A 16,887-nucleotide genomic window follows, 5' to 3' on the forward strand; every position below is an offset into this window, starting at 1 on the left:
AGCCAGATAGATAGATGGATAGGTCAGGGCCTATGCATCCTTCCTTTCTCCTGCTTTGCTGCTGTCCCTCTAATGAGTAGGACTGCTACACTCAGGGAATGACTAACACCTTCTCTCTCCTCCATCTCCCACTATGAGAGCAGGACATGCTTCCTGCATCTCTCTCCATCCTAGTGTAGCATAGCAAAATAAGAATGCTCCCTCCATCCTATCCAGAATGGAGTTCCTTTAAATAAAGGACTATATTTCTTTACTGAAGATAAAAGCAGACTTTGTGTGAACTTTTTACCTCAGCAGCCAACACGCAGGCTCTGCTGTGTCATGTACACTCCAAACCGCCCAAAATGTTGAAACATTTCAACAAGAAGATGCCTCAAAAATCACCTCAGGACAAAACATGTAAAGTCACCAGAAGAACAATCCTCTCCTCACAGCAGTGAAGATCAAACTGAGGGAAGGGGGCACTGTGTTTTGTCTCATGGACTCCGAGGGGGCAGCCCCTCTTAGTCACTTAAAGCTACAGAACCCTTTCCAAATGGCAAGCCTGCACATGCGCAGCGCCAATGTGGGACTGCACATAAAGACACAGTCAATCCGCATCACAGGTAATGTGCAATGGTATCTGACTTCCTCCCACGACCAGAAGATGTCACCATCTGAATAAGTACTGAGCAATCCCCAAATCAAGATGACATATGGGAAAGGAATCATCTTCAAGCAGCAGACTGTTGAGCTTGGAGAGCAAGTACTGGGTTCAAAAGTTTCCAGAAGGACATCAGGCCAATCTACCTGATAAGGCTGCTGTGAGGAGAAAGTAGCAGATGAGTCACATAAGCTCCCTTGAGCTCCCTGAAGAAAACGCGAGACAAGCAGTTTCAAGTAAACTGCATAAAAACCAAGCCATAGCAATGGTTATTCGCACACCAACTGGGCTGCTCAAACATGATTAACCTACCACAACTGTTGTTTTGGGATCTTTGCCCGACAGCTCCTTCGCAGCAATTTCTTCATCATGTTGTTCCAAAGCAAAATAATTTGGATAGAAAGCACCAGCCATTACAACCTGAGAACAGAGAAAGAAAATTGCAAGACACACAGTTCCCTCGGAGAAACCCATTTTCTCCACCATGGAGATGTATGTGTGATTGGGAATCAGAGCGGAGGTGGGGGTGGGGGAGATAATAAAAATCTTACATAAGCTCCCTGGAGGATCCTTCTAAACAATCAATTTTTAAAATAACAGCATCAACAAAGTAGTCCCACTCTAGTTTCTACCGACATTTTGTGGCTCTCTCAGGTGCACTGCACAGAAAAATTATCCCCTTGGACCTCTGGTACACACGTGCCCACAGTAAAGTAACACGGGTAGAAACGATATTGTGCTTTTTCTTACTTTTCCGGTAATTGCGATGGGCCTCTATGGAAGCGAGCACACTTCACCCAAGATAAAAATAAAAGGCAAGACTTCTATCCCTTACTTACAAAAGCTGAATGCTTGTTAAATTAAGATAAAAACTATTCAGAGGAGCACTAAAATCGTAAAGTCTCTTGCATTTTTTGTAGACATACATCTCCTGTAAATTGAACTCCATATATCCGAGTGCATCCATATCCCTATATCCGAGTGCATTCATATATCCGAGTGCATCCCTTACCTGCAAAATGAACCGCTGTTTGTACACGTAGTCACGATCCATGGCAGGGGGCTGAGGGTTAACATGCATGTTGAATTCACTGACTCTCTTTTTCAACTCCTCATACAATTCAGCCACCTACAAGAAGTTTTAACTCCAACGTTAGCCAGAATTCTGCAGGTTACCAAGATTCACATATGAAAGCTTGCTGGTTAAAGCGAAAAAGGAAAGTGCTTCGTATTTAAAAGCAGATAAACATTTTATGAGATGATCTTTTAACACCCCCCCCCAAATAAATAGTTTACTTTGTATTTCTTATTTAGTGAGATGTTGCCACCTGTGGTGGCCCCACCACAACCTGGCCTGAACATCATCCAGCAGCGACTTAGCAGGAGGGTAGGAGCTCTGAAGATTTCAGCCCAAGAGGGGGTAAGACAGCAGGAGCAGGGTTAGTACCATTGCCATGGCCAGCTTCTGGCCTGTCAGCTGCCAGTGGTGTGGCTTCTCGGCCGCTCACTGGCAGCAGGCTAGCAGGCCATCACCCAGGCATGGAGGGGCCCCACAGGACTGAGCCACAGCATGAGGAAGTACCTGAGAAAATGGCTCCAGGGCTGACAGAGGGCCCTGACTACCCACAAAAGCTGCTTAGGAGGAGAAAGGGTGAGCTACAGAGAGAGATCTGGGGATAAAAGATGGCAAGGAGCAGAAGACACATGGGAACAAGAGAAGGAAGAGGGTACCGGGGTCAAGGCAGAAGGTGCATGAGGACCCAAGATGAGGAGAGAGATGGAAAGGAGGCCAGGAAGCAGTGGGAGAAAGAGGAAGAAAGTAGTGCAGCAAGGATGCCAGAGGAGAAGAGGGATTGACCAGAGGAAGCATGTTCATGCTTCCCTGAAACAAGAGGGGGGCAGAGAAGGAGGGCAGGAGTACCAGCATAGGTACCCCAGCTGCAGATAACTACAAATCAAACTGTTGTATCCCTTTCCCCCAAGCCATGAAGATGTCCCACGCAGAAGGCAAACAAGCGGACTAGCTACCTGGGAAGCCTCCAGTAGAACTGGTTCCTGATAGGTCAAGGAAAGCTGATGGGGGGGAGGGGATAGGTGAGGATGACGTCACCTAGCAGAACTGGCTGCCAGAAGTCCAGCTGTGGTCAAAGGCATAAAGCTGTCCAGCTGGAATGGCAGGACAGGGGTGAGTGCATACCCGAAGATGTGGGGGCTATGGTGGCTGAGGGAGTGTTCTGGATAAGCAAGTGCCAGATAACAAAGAGTTTATATATACTGTGCTACAAAAATGCCATGACACTTCAGCGTGCTCTCTCCTTCAAACAGAGCCAAGCCAGGAAAACACAAGGAAAATTTGTGTAAAACACAAGGAAAACTTGTGAAAACTTACACAACTTTCCAAACTGGTGGAGGACAGGAGCCGAAGGCTTGGGGGTAAGGCACACCGCACCAGGTAGCAACTCCTTTTCAGGTCTGAGCAGCCGCCCGGGGGGGGGGGGGGGGTCTGAGCAGGTCACACATTAATTAAAACGGTAGTTTGACCAACCACTTAAGACGGTTTGCAAGTGACATCTTGTACAATTTGCGCCGCAGAGCTGCACTTTATTACTTGAATAACTGAAAGGCTGAGATGCTGTTTTTGTTATTTAACAGAAGATTTTGAATCCCTGCATTAGGGCAGCACCTTTTCCCTGTGCATCTGCAGGGAAGGGGTCTCCTGATGCCCCACGTTCACTGTGCAAGGAGCCGCCTACACTCGGATGTTGTGCTGGGGCCCAAGCAGAGGCCCTGCACCTCTTTTTGCTAGTCCACAGATTTGGAGGAGATGGTTGAGGACAGCTCTGCTTTCAGCCAGGGAGCCTTAGAGAGAGCTCAAAGGGTAACAGAGGGACTTCACAGGAGGTGAAAGCCTCATGATTCATGTACCGTTATTAGCAGGCTGGGGTATTTGTTTATGGCAGGAAATGGGCGCAGTTTTTATTTTGTGAAACTTTTCTCCATCTCAAAATAATAAATATTTGCTCTAATGGAAAAGTTTTTTTTAAAAAGTTTTTTTCAGAAACAGAGGGCTTTGTATTGGACGTGGGATCAGTGGAAAGCCAAGACACCTGATCAGCTTACCTCTCTAATTCTTTTTATATGAATATACTTGGAACGGCCCCAATCAAGCTCATCCTGGAAAAAAAAGCAAAAAATGTTTGTTGTAATACACTGCAAAACTATAGTGACCCTCCCTCCAAAGAACCCTTCCAGGGTCTACCCAAGAACCTGGCTTCATGTGTCTGCACCACTACTGGAAGAGTTCCAGTATTGTGACAAAAGGAAGCAAGTGAGTCAGTCATGGTGTGCTACTGCTGTCTCCGCCACTGCAGAGAAGCTCCCTATCCTGGCCACAAGACCATTTCTGCCGCCAGACCACAGCATGCAGGAACTCTCGGTACAGTCCATGCAGGCACTGAATCGTCCAGGACAGGACAGGTCTCATAGGGAGGAATCTATTTACACAGAACCAACCCGTCTTTCTACTTTCAACTTTTAAAAAATAACCTCAGAGGGGAAGACGGTGGGTGGGAGAGAGCTGCCACTGCAAAATCAGCTTTCTGGTCTAGCAAGGGAAAGCCCTAAATTATAAGAGCAGAGCTAACCTTAGGATGTCTAAGTTTTCCTTTTTGCCTGCTCTCTTGCCACTCCTGAAATTAACCAAAAAAAAAAAGATTTTATACATACACACACACACACAAAACACACAATAATTTGTACTTGAACATAGAGACTCTAAGATGCTGAATTCTTAGATCCAGAGGAGTTAGCCGTGTTAGTTTGTAGTAGCAAAATCGAAAAGAGTCCAGTAGCACCCTTAAGACTAACCAACTTTACTGTAGTGTAAGCTTTCAAGAAACACAGTTCTCTTCGTCAGATGCATGAATTCTTACAGCAGGGCAAGTAACACATCAGCACAAGATTATTATGAATAGCTACTAGCCCTTAATATAAAAGCCAGTCTCCAGGTTCAGGCTCACACACAAGTCCTTACAAAGGCAATGTGGTCCTCTTGTTGTCTGGCTTGCTCTCCCACACCCATTGAAAACACACGCAGACCAGCCAGTGCTATGTAAATATTAGCAACTATCTGCCACAGTCTGCAGTAACTATATCCCCCTCCTTGTCATCCAGATGGCAACACAATGTGAAAATCCTTAGGCATGTTTAACCTTCCCTGGCATCCCTGCTGGGGGAGTATGGGTGGGGGGGGTGGAGAGAGATTACCTTAAATGCCATAACCAGTGCAATGCAATCACTCTTGCTGTTCCCAGAAAAATGCATTTTATTCCTGTGAATCAATTTAAAAAGGGGGATTTAAAAACATAGTGTTTTACGCTGTTGTTTTAAAAAATGATATTACTGCCTTCTAAGTATTTGCTAGCATTTATTATACTGTTTTCAAATCACTGAAAGGGTAGGGTATTGATGACGTTATATAAAACATAAGGAGTCACATTCTCAGTATTTTTCTTGGCCAAAGAAAAAGATCAACCTTGTTAGCAGGCAGGGCAGAGAAAGCAAGAGATTAGTTGTACGTGCTTTGTAAGTAAAAAATTAGAGCTGTCCTCATAGTTAATTGGGCAAAAGATTTTAAAAACTGAAAATTGAAGCTCACTGAGTAACCTTGACCTACTTAATAATTTTAGAAGGATAGCAGAATTAGAATTTTGTTGGCAAAATAGGAATCTTGTGATACCTTAAACACTAACAAGATATTATTCCAACATAACATTTCCAGCCCATTTCATCAGATAAATGTAGTGATTTCTTACTAGGCAGACATTTATATATCATGTTATCTCTACATGCATGTCTGTGTGTGGGTATATACATCATTTAAAAAAATGAGTAACACTAGATGATATTTAAGATACACAGACCCCAATCACTGCTTTCTTAGCCTATCCTACCTCATGTCCGGGGTCCGAGGCTCAGCCTCCGGACTTGCCAAGAGACACTCAAGCCTCAGAGAGTCAAACGGGGCAGGTGGAGGCCAGCCAGCCCCACCCTTCAGTGGGAGGCTAGGAGCCCAGGCAGAGAGAGTGAGGGTAACCAGGAAGGGACTAGCCCAGAGGGAAAGGCAGGAAACAGGGACAGCCATCCAGCAGCAAGCCATCCAGTAACCTTACCATCAGTAGAGGAAAGGCAGCACAGGGCCACACCCCAACCTGCAGGCAGGCTAGAAGGGATTAGCCAGAACCAGGTAGGGCTGCCTGAGGCATTTAGCAGAAAAAGCCCATCAGCCAGCAAAGGAGGCGCAGATGTGGCTGCCCAAGGCAGCTAGCAAAGCAACCACAGGTGTGGCTGCCTAAGAAAGCCAGGACTGTGGTTAGGGTGCTTGGGGCATGGCTGGCAGGTGAGGCCAGGAATGGGTGAAGGAATAAGGGAAGTCCACCCACAGGGCGTGGTGGGTTGTGTAGGAGGAGGTTAGGGGAGGGGGAGGGGAGAGAGAAAAAAGGAGGAGGAGTTGGTGCAAGCCTGTGAAGGAGAGGAGGAGGGGGAGAGGGAGTATGACAGACCAGGAAGGGAGTTGGAGGGAAGGCAGGGCGGAGGAATGGATGAGAGGGAGCGAGGGTGATGTATACCCCCTCTCTGGCCATAAACCCAACGCCAGAATGGGGCCTGCAGGCCGCCACCCATAAGCCTTTGACAACTGGTAGGACAGCAGGAGCTGAGAGGCCCCAGCCTAATTGGGGCAAAGGCGCCGCCCAAAGACCCACAACAGGCGCTAGTACGTCCGTTGCAGCCACGCCTGGATGCGGACCTGACACCTTGCTAGGTTGTTGTGAGGTTAAAGTGGAAGAAGAAAGAATAAACTCTGTTACTTTGAGCTCTTTGGAGGGGAGGTAGGGATAAAACTGTGGCAATTTTTTTTAAAAAATGAGGAGGTGTCATTTTAGAAGAGACATTCCCTCATCTCTCACACACAAGTGGGAATATCTCCTCCAAGACCACACTCACTGAAGTACCTGCATGCATCAATTAAAACACAAAGTCTGCCATTGCCTTCAGAACTATTGTTTTTATGTCTGTGCACATTTAGTCAATTAGCAAGAATAAACCATCTTCTTTACCCACTGGACAATCCAAGCAAAATTACCTGTATCCATCCAGGTGTTGTCTGAAAGGTATCGCAAAGAAGCTGTTCAAGGAAAGGGCTGCAGCTGCAAAACAGAAATGGAAGTTTGGTTCTCAACTAGGGATCTCGTCTTGTCCCTCACAAAAGGGACCTAGGGCCACTTATAGGCATTAATCAGATAATAGCTAAAATCATATTATCAGAGGAAAAATGATAAATTTTAGGGTAACATATGGAACATATCAAGAAAGAACCCAGAAAACATATCTTATTTAGATTTAAAAAGAATCTGTCACATAATAAATTCTACGGCAGTGAGCCATGTGCTCTTCAGCATCATTGTGAGTTTCCTTCCTTCTACACAGCGCTGTTGCTCTGGGGATAGCACCCGAAATACCACATTCCCTGAGAATATGCATCATTTCCCCTGCAGCCAGTACGCTTTTTGTTACAACTGTGAAAACTATACGGAAGGTGCCCATGAAAATTTCTCAGGCTGTACTGGACAGAGCCTCTGAGGTCATGTATGAAGAGCAGCAGAACTCCTTCTCCTAACTGCATGCTATCCTGAGACCTTTCACAAGTGCTAGAAGCTGAGAATTGTGCTGCATCCTTCCTTCACGTATGTCTGTATTTTCTCTGCTATCACTCTTTAAATTGATAGCAAGCTTGTCTTCATTATTTATAAAATGGCACCTATATTCTTCAGTAGAGGTGGGCACGAACCAGGAAAAAATTAACTGTGTGGTTCGTGGTTCGTCCCATTTCATGAACCATGAACCACAAACTTTCACGAACTTGCTCCAGTTCACGAACCGATTCGTGGGGTTTAAATGCCCCTTTCCGTGCTGCTTCGGAGATCCCCGACAAGCAGATGATCAGGGGTGAAATGCCCTTTTCCGTGCTGCTTCGCAGCGGCAGGGAAAGGGGCATTTCACCCCCCACCAGCTTGGATCAGCTGCTTGTTGGGGAGATCCCTGACAAGCAGCTGATCTGGGGGGTTAAATGCCCCTTTCTGTGCTGCTTCACAGCAACAGGGAAAGGGGCATTCCCCCCACTGGCTTGGATCCCTGAAAAGTGGCTGGTCCGAGGGTTTAAATGCCCCTTTCCATGACGGAAAGGAGTATTGGGCTTTTACACCAAACAAACTGGCAGACCAAACGGGCTTCTGCAAACCTCTAGTTCACAAAGCACAAACCAGCCCAGTTTGTGACGAACTTTAGTTTGTCTTGCAGTTCGTGCCCATCTCTATTCTTCGGATATTCTAGCAAAAAACTCAAAACGAATCCCAGTATGAGGAAACGTTAATTACACTTGCTCTCAAACCCAGCATCTCACTTACCTATTATAAGACATTCTTCCAGACACCCAAAGACATTGCCAAGAACTATTAGTTTGCCAAGGTGCTGATCTACAGGTAAACGTGCCAGCACCTTTCCTAGGAAGGTCAGCTCACCATCATAAAGATTTGCATCATCAGAATGGTCACCGATAGCAAGTGCTCCTATCTATACCAAAATAAAAGCAATAAGGACACTGAGTGATTTACCAAAAATCAAGAGAACCACATTATGTTTTTACTTAAAAAAAAAAAAAAAGAAATCCAAAAATTATTTCCACAAAATAATACCAGGCCTACACAGCTTGTAAGCTACCAAGTTAACCTGGAAGTGATTCAAGCAATGATCAAGTGAAGCACCTCTATTTCCTGTACATTATAAGGTCTTATTCTCTAGGAACTTTTTGGAAACATACTCGGTGTTTATCTTTTTTTTTTTAAAAGACATCAAACGTGTAATAGATTTTTTTCCCTATTGGTTCTGTTTGAAGTTCACCGTTACATTCATGCCATTTCTCACTTCAAGAGGTAGTGTTTATTTTAGAAACTGCCCAATTAAAACAAGACTACTTGGTGTGCTTAATTACAAATGTCTTAGCTGAAAAAAATCACAAGGAGAAGCACCCACCTCCTTAAGCAGTAGAATGGTGCGTTCAATATCACTGATATTGGGTGGAGACAAGGCTGTTGCAAGCAAAGCTCGGGGCTCTCCCATGTCAAGTTGCTTTACCTTGAGTACGGTATTCTCCAATGGACATCGCTGAAAGAATGGAATAAAATGGCATCCACTTGACAAACTCATCCCATTTTTTTAAAAAAAGTATCACGTTTTATGAAGAGAATTATGACAGTCAGGCAGCTGGTAAGGATTGCCTATAAGAAATGTGCATCAATAGTATTTTATCAACTGATTTCTCTCTCTCTCTTTCAATAAAAAGTATTAGTGAAGGCTGCAATTGGGAGCAGAAAAGAGGAAACAGTCGAACCCTCTCCTCTTTGCCATTTGTCTTTTTAAAGCATAATGCCTCATCACAAGTCCTTTTTCACCTAAGGTGGGGAAATCAGATGGCTTCCCTGCACCTTTTCTGTTGTGAGGAGAAAAGAGCACAGGTTTGGAAATTTTGATTGACTTATTACATTTGCAGCCCGATCTCCCCATGAACCAGCTCAGAGTGGATAACATCAAAAATTATATTTATATTAAAATTGTAACATTAAAACCACAATAAATAAATGGAGCAAATGATAGGAAGAGAGAGCTGTGCTGGTCTTTCTTTTCTTTCAAGTTCCTTCCCTGAAACTGCAGCCACCTCTTTTCGATGGAGCAGAAGAAACAGAATTCCCGTTTCCCATATATCATTTCCTCAGTCGACTGTAAGAAACAGCATTAAAAAACCCTGTTAACTAGAAAGCACCAGACATGGGACAACTTCACTGTTTTTAAGGTTTCAGGGCAAAGTGGAATAAAAATCTAGATAAAGAACAAATGGACAGAGTTATGGTATTTGATATGATTACGGCAGCCAGAATGTGTTGTGCCCAGTTGTGGAAAACTCAGGAGATACCATCTATGGAAGACTGGATTTTGAAAGTTCTGAATATGGCAGAAATGGACAAACTAACGAGGAAATGGAAAGAACAAGAAGTATTGGAATATACATTAAGTTGGGAAAAATTCAAGAAATATGTGGAGAAAAAGTGGGACATGAAGGGGAAATTGTGGTCTTTGGATAGTTGTTAAGGGGGAGATAGAACTTTACTTAAGGTTAAAAGGGGGTATATTTTACTGTATCTTATTGGATTAGTATAGAGTTATAGCATTATAGTATTATAAAGTTAAGAGTAAGATAGTGTATTCATATGGGAAGTAATAAGGTTGAATAATAAGGTTGAATAGGTAATAGGGAGTATATATAATATTTTTGTGATGTATTAGAAGCAATAGATTTATAATATAGATAATAGGTATTTAAGGATTATTATATAATATATTAGTTAGTATATGTACCTATTATATACTTATATATTTTGTATACTCTTAAGTTAGATAAGTAGTATATTGATATAGTTAATACAATTAAATAGACTAGATTAGTATGTATTATATAGATATATATTATACATATTATTATAGATTTTAAGAATTTATAGTATATATTCTTTAGGTTAAGTTGGGTATGGAAAACTGTTGGGAGTCACTAGATAAGGGAGGGGGGAAAGGATGGGGAAAATGTAATGGGGTGGAAAATGATGATGATTATTATGTTTATGTTTGTTAACCCATCCAATAAAAATTTTTGATAAAGAACACATGGGCAGATCAGAAGCTTCATATAGCACTTTTTATATTTACATGACATACAGATGTGCTTATTGGTGAGTTACCAACAAGCAATCTACCAATGTCTACCAATGTTATTACTTCATTAAAAAATAATGGCGCTAGTCCCAAGAATGGTCTGAAGGTTTGGTTTCTGCAGCTCTCCCCGACAAGCAGCTGATCGGCGAGTTAAAAGGGGCACTGCTTTTTAAAACAAACAAAACGAACCAGCATACCAGTTCAGAAGTTCATGAAAAGGAGCTTCCACGAACCGCTGGTTCAAGAACCACGAACCGAGCCGGTTCGTGGTTCTTTTTGGTTCGTGTTCTGTTTTGTGCCCATCTCTACTTACCACCATCTCAGGAACAGAGGTCTCAGGTATGTAGTTTGCCCAGAAGTCTTTGTATATTAGCCGGTAACAGTAGCCTTTTGAAACCCGACCGGCCCGGCCTTTGCAAAACAGAAACAACACAAGCCATCTGCAGGTTTGCTTTTATTGCTTAAATCAGTACTTTTGCGCTTTGCTCTTCTAACAATGGCTTGCAGAGAGACGAGCTCATTGTTAATTCCCATGTGCAATTAAAAACTAGTCTGAAGGCGCCCAATAAAACATATAAAACAACCCTGCTGGATCAGACCAAAGACGCATCGAGTTCAATATTCTGTTTCAAACAGCATCCAACCAGAGGTCCCAGAAGATACATAGCAGGACAGAGGCTAAAGCCTTTCCCCACCACCAGGTATATTGCCTCTGAACATGGAGGTTCCATTTCATCTTTGTGGCTAATAGCCACCCCATCCTCTACAAATGCATCTAATCTCTTGTAAAGACACCTAAACTAGCAGCCATTACCACGACCTGTGGCCACAAATTATGTGCTGCATGAATTATTAATATTTTCATTTTGTTTATTTCACATCTACTCCCCACTAATTTCACTGTGTGTCCTCAAGTTCTAATATTCTGGGACTGACACACCACCCACAAATTTCATAAACCTCCATTACACCCCTTCCACTTAAGAATCTGTTTTCTATACAGAAGAGCCCCATATTATTTTGCCTTTTTCTTCTAGGAGCTCTCTCAGCCCCACCCACCTCACAGGGTGATTGTTGTGGGGATAACAACATCATACTTCGTAAACTGCTCTGAGTGGGCGTTAAGTTGTCCTGAAGGGCGGTATATAAACCAAATTATGTTGTTGTTGTTATCATTATTATTTCCTGCGACAGAAGACGCACCAATCCTTTGGCCAGTTTTGGTGCCTTCTACTGCACCTTTTCCAGCTCTGTTTTGAAAGGAGCGCAATTGGATCTATTTATTTATTCTTTTTATTCAGAACATTTTTATCCTGCCCCTCCAGAGACCTGCTTGGGGCAGCTCACAAAATAAAATAACACCATAAAAGAAGCACTGAAAGGATTTCAATACCTGGCTAATGAAATATTATTAGTCAGATGTCTGTCAAGGTAGAGTTTTAGTTCTATTTCTCAGTCAAGCAAAAGGCTTTCTGAGAAATAACGTCATGTGGATTGAAGCCATAAGACTGTCAAAAAGACCTGTGGAGCTCTGCAGTATATGGACATATATAAACTATTCCATATGAAGTCCAACCGCTTTATCTGGGTTCAGGTTTGGCTCCAGTGTCAAGCAAAAGCCATTTTAGAACCACAGAAAGAAGCATGTCAATGAAACTACTTCATTTGAGTTTCCCCCCCCTACTAATCTCCTCCCAGCAGGTCAAACAAATGCATCTTCCAGAGCTCCCTCAGCGCCACCTGCCTCACAAGGTGATTGTTGTGGGGATAATAACAACATACTTCGTCAACCATTCTGAGTGGGTGTTAAGTTGTCCTGAAGGGCAGTATATAAATCAAATGTTGTTGCTGTTGTAATTATTATTATTACCATCTCAAATAAGGAATGTACCTCCCTATTCTTTTGAGAATCAGAAGTAGTCAGAAACAGGACTACTTGATAACACAACACCTGAAGTCTCAAAGTCTTACCTCTCCTCTGATTACAGCTGTTTTTAGAAGTCCAGCACAGCCGCAGGCTTTGATAGTTGGTGTCTTCATCACAAACTAGTGTTCTGGTTAGGCAGAAATCAATGACTGCAGTGGTTTAAAAAAAAGAGAAGAGAGAAAGAGGATGTTTCCACACTGCAACTAAAATGCTTTGTCGGTTTGGTAGAAATTAAACAGCTATAAACGTTTAGAAAAAGACAAATGTACAAAAAATTCTAAACACATACACATACGGAATGTGCTAAATATCTGCTACAGAGTTGCAAGCAAGTTTCTGAGCTTGGCATTTCCTTGGAAATGCAATTTAAACGGACTATTAGAACGGAGAGCTCAGGTTTTTTGCATTTTTGATACAGAAAGCTGAGAGCCATTCTGTATGCAAATTATCCTGGACTACATTTCTTCAGACTAAAAATGTGAGCTTTTTATTTTTGAATGATCCCACATGTAGTGTACATCTAACTATCAGGGAGAGGGCTATACTACTCTTCTCTCCGTGATGGGCTTGTTAACTACATGGAAGGATTTTAAGGCGGAACAGTATTAATGAATCTGGCCTGCCTGCCTGCCACCTCGAAGTGCAGTCTAGAATTCTTCCACCTCAGCCAAATGAATCAGTTAAAAGTGTGGCCCCCAACCCGTTTGAGCCTGTAAGCACCTTTGGAGTTTTGACAGCAGATGCTGAGTGTCACCCCAAAATGGCTGCTGCAGGAGGTGGAGCCAAATCCCAAATGGCTGCCACAGAAGTGGAGCCAAACACAGTATCTTCCTCTTCACTTTGCACAATAATAGCAAGTCAACCACACTAAACACACAAAGCTTCCTTATTCAGAGCAAGCACAAGTGAAAGCACAAACTGAAGAGTCTGAGGAGGACTGAACCTGAAGCTGATGTCTGCGTCATTAACAACTTTTGAATGCTAACCTACCTGAAAACATTTTGAGAAGAGGCTGACCGTCGAAGAGAGTTTATGGGAAAAATGTGGATCAAACATAACCTCAGTAGCTCTAATCGCTCTCAATTCTCACACCAGTGTAAATGCGGAGTCCCCTTTGGTTGGAACAATTATGGCGAAAAATACAAGAATACACTAAAACGGAGTAAAGTATCAGAGAAGAACAAGTGGGGAACTCGCAAGGACTTGTAGGTGTCGCCACATCTCCCCCTGTACCCCCTTCCCCCGTACTATTTCTTCTCTCTCCTCTCCTGGCAGCCCCACATTCCCTACCCATTTTCTCGATTCTTTCTCTCCATCCCACTCACTAGACTCTCTTTTACTACTCCCCCATCTTTACTAACACCCCCACGAGAACCCAAAGCTGCTCACATCATTCTCCCCTCCATTTAATCCTTGCAGCAACCCTGTGAGGTAAGATAAGCTGATGTGTGTGACTGGCCCAAGGCTACCCCGTGAGCTTCCATGGCAGAGTGGGGATTTGAACTCGGGTCTTCCAGATCCTAGTCCAACAATTTAATCACTACATCACACTGGCTCTCAACTTTCCCTCCTTCCCTCTCCGTGGAAAAACTTTGCACAGTTCCAGTTATGCAGGGGCCAGCCCCTTGGTGCTTGCCCCCATGCCAGGCCCAGCTGCCCAATGTGGAACCTGCAACGGCTTGCACCTCACTTCCCTCTATATTTTCTATGCCATTTTCTCTTTCCTTCTTTCTAGCAACTCCCATCTGAGTACTACCAAGCTGCTGTACTCACATCACAGTAATGTAGGAAACAATCACCTATGCTCACTCTTTACCCCCAGTCTGAGGAACATCATACTGTTATTAGGCCACCTCAGTTTACTACACACAGACACTTATGGGATCGAAGCAAGAGAGAGAGGAATGCTTGAAAACAGATGATCATATTCTGACATAGACCAGAACATTCAAAGTTCTGCTCTTTTGAGTCCCAGTGAACAGGAGCAAAGCACAATACAAGTATTATTATTTAAATATAAATCTCCTGGTTCAGCCTGCAGCCAGCATGGTGTAGTGATTAGACTCCCAGTCTACAACAAGAGTCCCCAGTTGGGTGCCTGTGGACACCACTGCGCTGGCGGACACATTTCCCAGCACCAGCCGAGAGTTTTAGAAAGCGGATGGGGCCAGATGGGGCTTTTGCCAAGCACGGCTTCTGATTGGCCATTGGAAATTTGATTGGCTGTGCAGATTTTTTTTAAAAAACTGCTTTTAGATTGCAGCCTATGACTGAAGTCTTCCACGGCTTTTATCAAATTCAACTGACAGACCACTTGCACCCTGCCCAGAGGCACTTTTTCCCCAGAGTGACTGATCAAGTGCCCTGATGGGGGTGGAAGGGGCAGATTAGTGCCTGGGTAATGCTGCAAAAAAAAAAAAAAAAACCCAGGATGCACATTCCTCCATCCCTCCCTTCTTTCCAAATGAGTTCAATAAATGGTTTTTAAAGTCAATAGGCAGGGTGGGGTCTCCCCTTGTGAGGACCCGATTGGCAGGGAGACAATGCCATTGCCCAGGTACTGGGGGGGGGGAAGGGATGCACTCATTCACATTACACTCATTCCTATTTCCAGCCAATGGAGTTAAAGGCTCTCTACCCTTAAGATCTGATTGGTGAATGCTGTTAAGGAAAACAAGATGATGCTGTGCTGGCACGTGCCTACTTGCCTGCTGCAGTGTTCTACTGTAAAATAGGGTGTTCTCACATTATTTATTGTCAATCTCTACTGCCCAAATGCAGGGAGCATGATTGTTTGACCCCCCCCCCGCCGCTTCACCTAAACAGACCTATGCTTTTTCCTTTGCTGTGGGCAGGCCGGATTGTTTTTGAAGGGGTAGAGAAGGCCAATGGGCTCATGGGGGGTTGTTTCTAAATAATGTTTTGGCAGATGCTGGAAGTATGGTTTACAGTAGGATGGAAACCTGAAGAGAAAAACAGATGGTTTGTGGTATAGGCTGGGTACCCTTGGTCCAGCATCTGGGACACTCATACTCATATCTGAACTTTTAATGAAACTTGCAGGGTTACCTTGGGCCAACAGTCACATAACCTCACCAGATTGTTGTGAGGCTAAAATGGGGAAAGGGGAACCACGTTCACTGTCCTGAACTGTTCTTCTTGAAAGAACGGTGGAATAAAAAAAATGTATCACAGGATAACGTGTCTCACTTTTCTGCATAATGAATGGAACAGGGAAGGCAGTTTGTGGCTCAAGAAAGCCTGTTTTAGTGTCACTTGTCCTTGGAAACTAGGTGCCTGCAGCCTGTTGCAAGCTACACTTCCCACCCATTGAAAACTGACTCAATGCAGAGCCCTCCTTCTGAAGATAAGCTCTTGAGGGGACAGCAGCTTCTCCCTGTCGGCTGAAGCGCCTCTTCTGCTTCAGTCCTGCAGCTGAGAATTGATATGGACAAGGGCGTGCAACATTTGCCTTTCTGCCTCATGGCTCCCCTGACTAGAGGTCACGAGAATATTGCAAACTAGGCCAGCGGCGGCTGCCAGCACAAAGGTCAATCCCAATATTCAACCAGCAGGCAAGCGCCTGTGAGTAGGAAAATGTGAAAAGAAGCCTCTCCTCCTCCTCCTCTCGGGGACAGAGAGCGCCCTTTGCCATGCCAACCTGAAGGTCTTCATCTTACATTTGTTATCTCTTTGCATAATTGCTTAGATGCTTCATGTCTAATATTGCTGCCTACCATGATTTTGCACTCCAGAAGCTCAAAGACCAAGTATCTGCTCTTCAAACATCAAAATTGGGTTATTTTAAAAAAGCCTATCGCCGTTTTTGAAAGAAACACAAACCCAATGTGTTAAAAAGAAGTAATGTATAGTTCGTCCCATAGAAGAACAAACTTATACTTCAGAGAGCTATGAACATAAACACATAAGCGACATGTTTGTGAGAATCTCCCCAAATCACAGTAGATATTGGACTGTTTATTTATTTACTTCATTTATACCATACCATTCTCCCCGATGTGAATCCAAAATGGCTTCCATTATTCTCCTCTCCCCCATTTTATCCTCACAACAACCCTGTGAGGTAGGTTAGGCTGAGTGAGTATGACTGGCCCAAGGTCACCCAGTCAAGCTTCCAAGGCAGACTGGAGATTTGAACTTAGGTCTCCCAGATCCTTGTCTGACCAACTAACCACTACAACCACAACATCTCTTGCCATAGTGCAAAGATTTGCCAGAGATACAGGATTTAAAAACTTCTTGTCCCTTTATGCACATACTAACTTTTGTTGGAGAGACTGTAATCACTGCTACCAAAGATGGGCATGAAGCGGGAAAATGGCGGTTTGTTGCGGTTCATGAACCACAAACCGCCATGAACTTGCCCAATTCATGAACTGATTGGTTTGGTTTGTGAATATGTCACTTCCAGGGCTGCAGAAAGCCTATCCACCCCGTTGCCTAGGTAACAGATTGTTCAGCGCCAGGCTGTATGCAG

The 16,887-nt window shown here is 43.8% G+C and overlaps 1 protein-coding gene across 1 annotated transcript in view; it reads right to left on the minus strand.

Moving 5' to 3' along the window:
- The window catches only part of TDRD9 (tudor domain containing 9), a 68,681-nt gene that overhangs the window by 25,295 nt on the left and 26,499 nt on the right, over positions 1 to 16,887 (minus strand). Inside the window, exons 8-16 of the mRNA XM_054972137.1 lie at positions 12,434 to 12,538; positions 10,776 to 10,873; positions 8,732 to 8,863; positions 8,107 to 8,272; positions 6,786 to 6,849; positions 4,910 to 4,973; positions 4,288 to 4,332; positions 1,656 to 1,772; positions 956 to 1,063 (exon numbers count right to left, since the gene is read on the minus strand). Of these exons, the coding sequence (XP_054828112.1) occupies positions 956 to 1,063; positions 1,656 to 1,772; positions 4,288 to 4,332; positions 4,910 to 4,973; positions 6,786 to 6,849; positions 8,107 to 8,272; positions 8,732 to 8,863; positions 10,776 to 10,873; positions 12,434 to 12,538 (899 nt within the window). The remainder of the gene's footprint in view (positions 1 to 955; positions 1,064 to 1,655; positions 1,773 to 4,287; positions 4,333 to 4,909; positions 4,974 to 6,785; positions 6,850 to 8,106; positions 8,273 to 8,731; positions 8,864 to 10,775; positions 10,874 to 12,433; positions 12,539 to 16,887) is intronic.

This window comes from Eublepharis macularius, chromosome 2, assembly GCF_028583425.1.
Source record: "Eublepharis macularius isolate TG4126 chromosome 2, MPM_Emac_v1.0, whole genome shotgun sequence".
Lineage (NCBI taxonomy): Eukaryota > Metazoa > Chordata > Lepidosauria > Squamata > Eublepharidae > Eublepharis > Eublepharis macularius.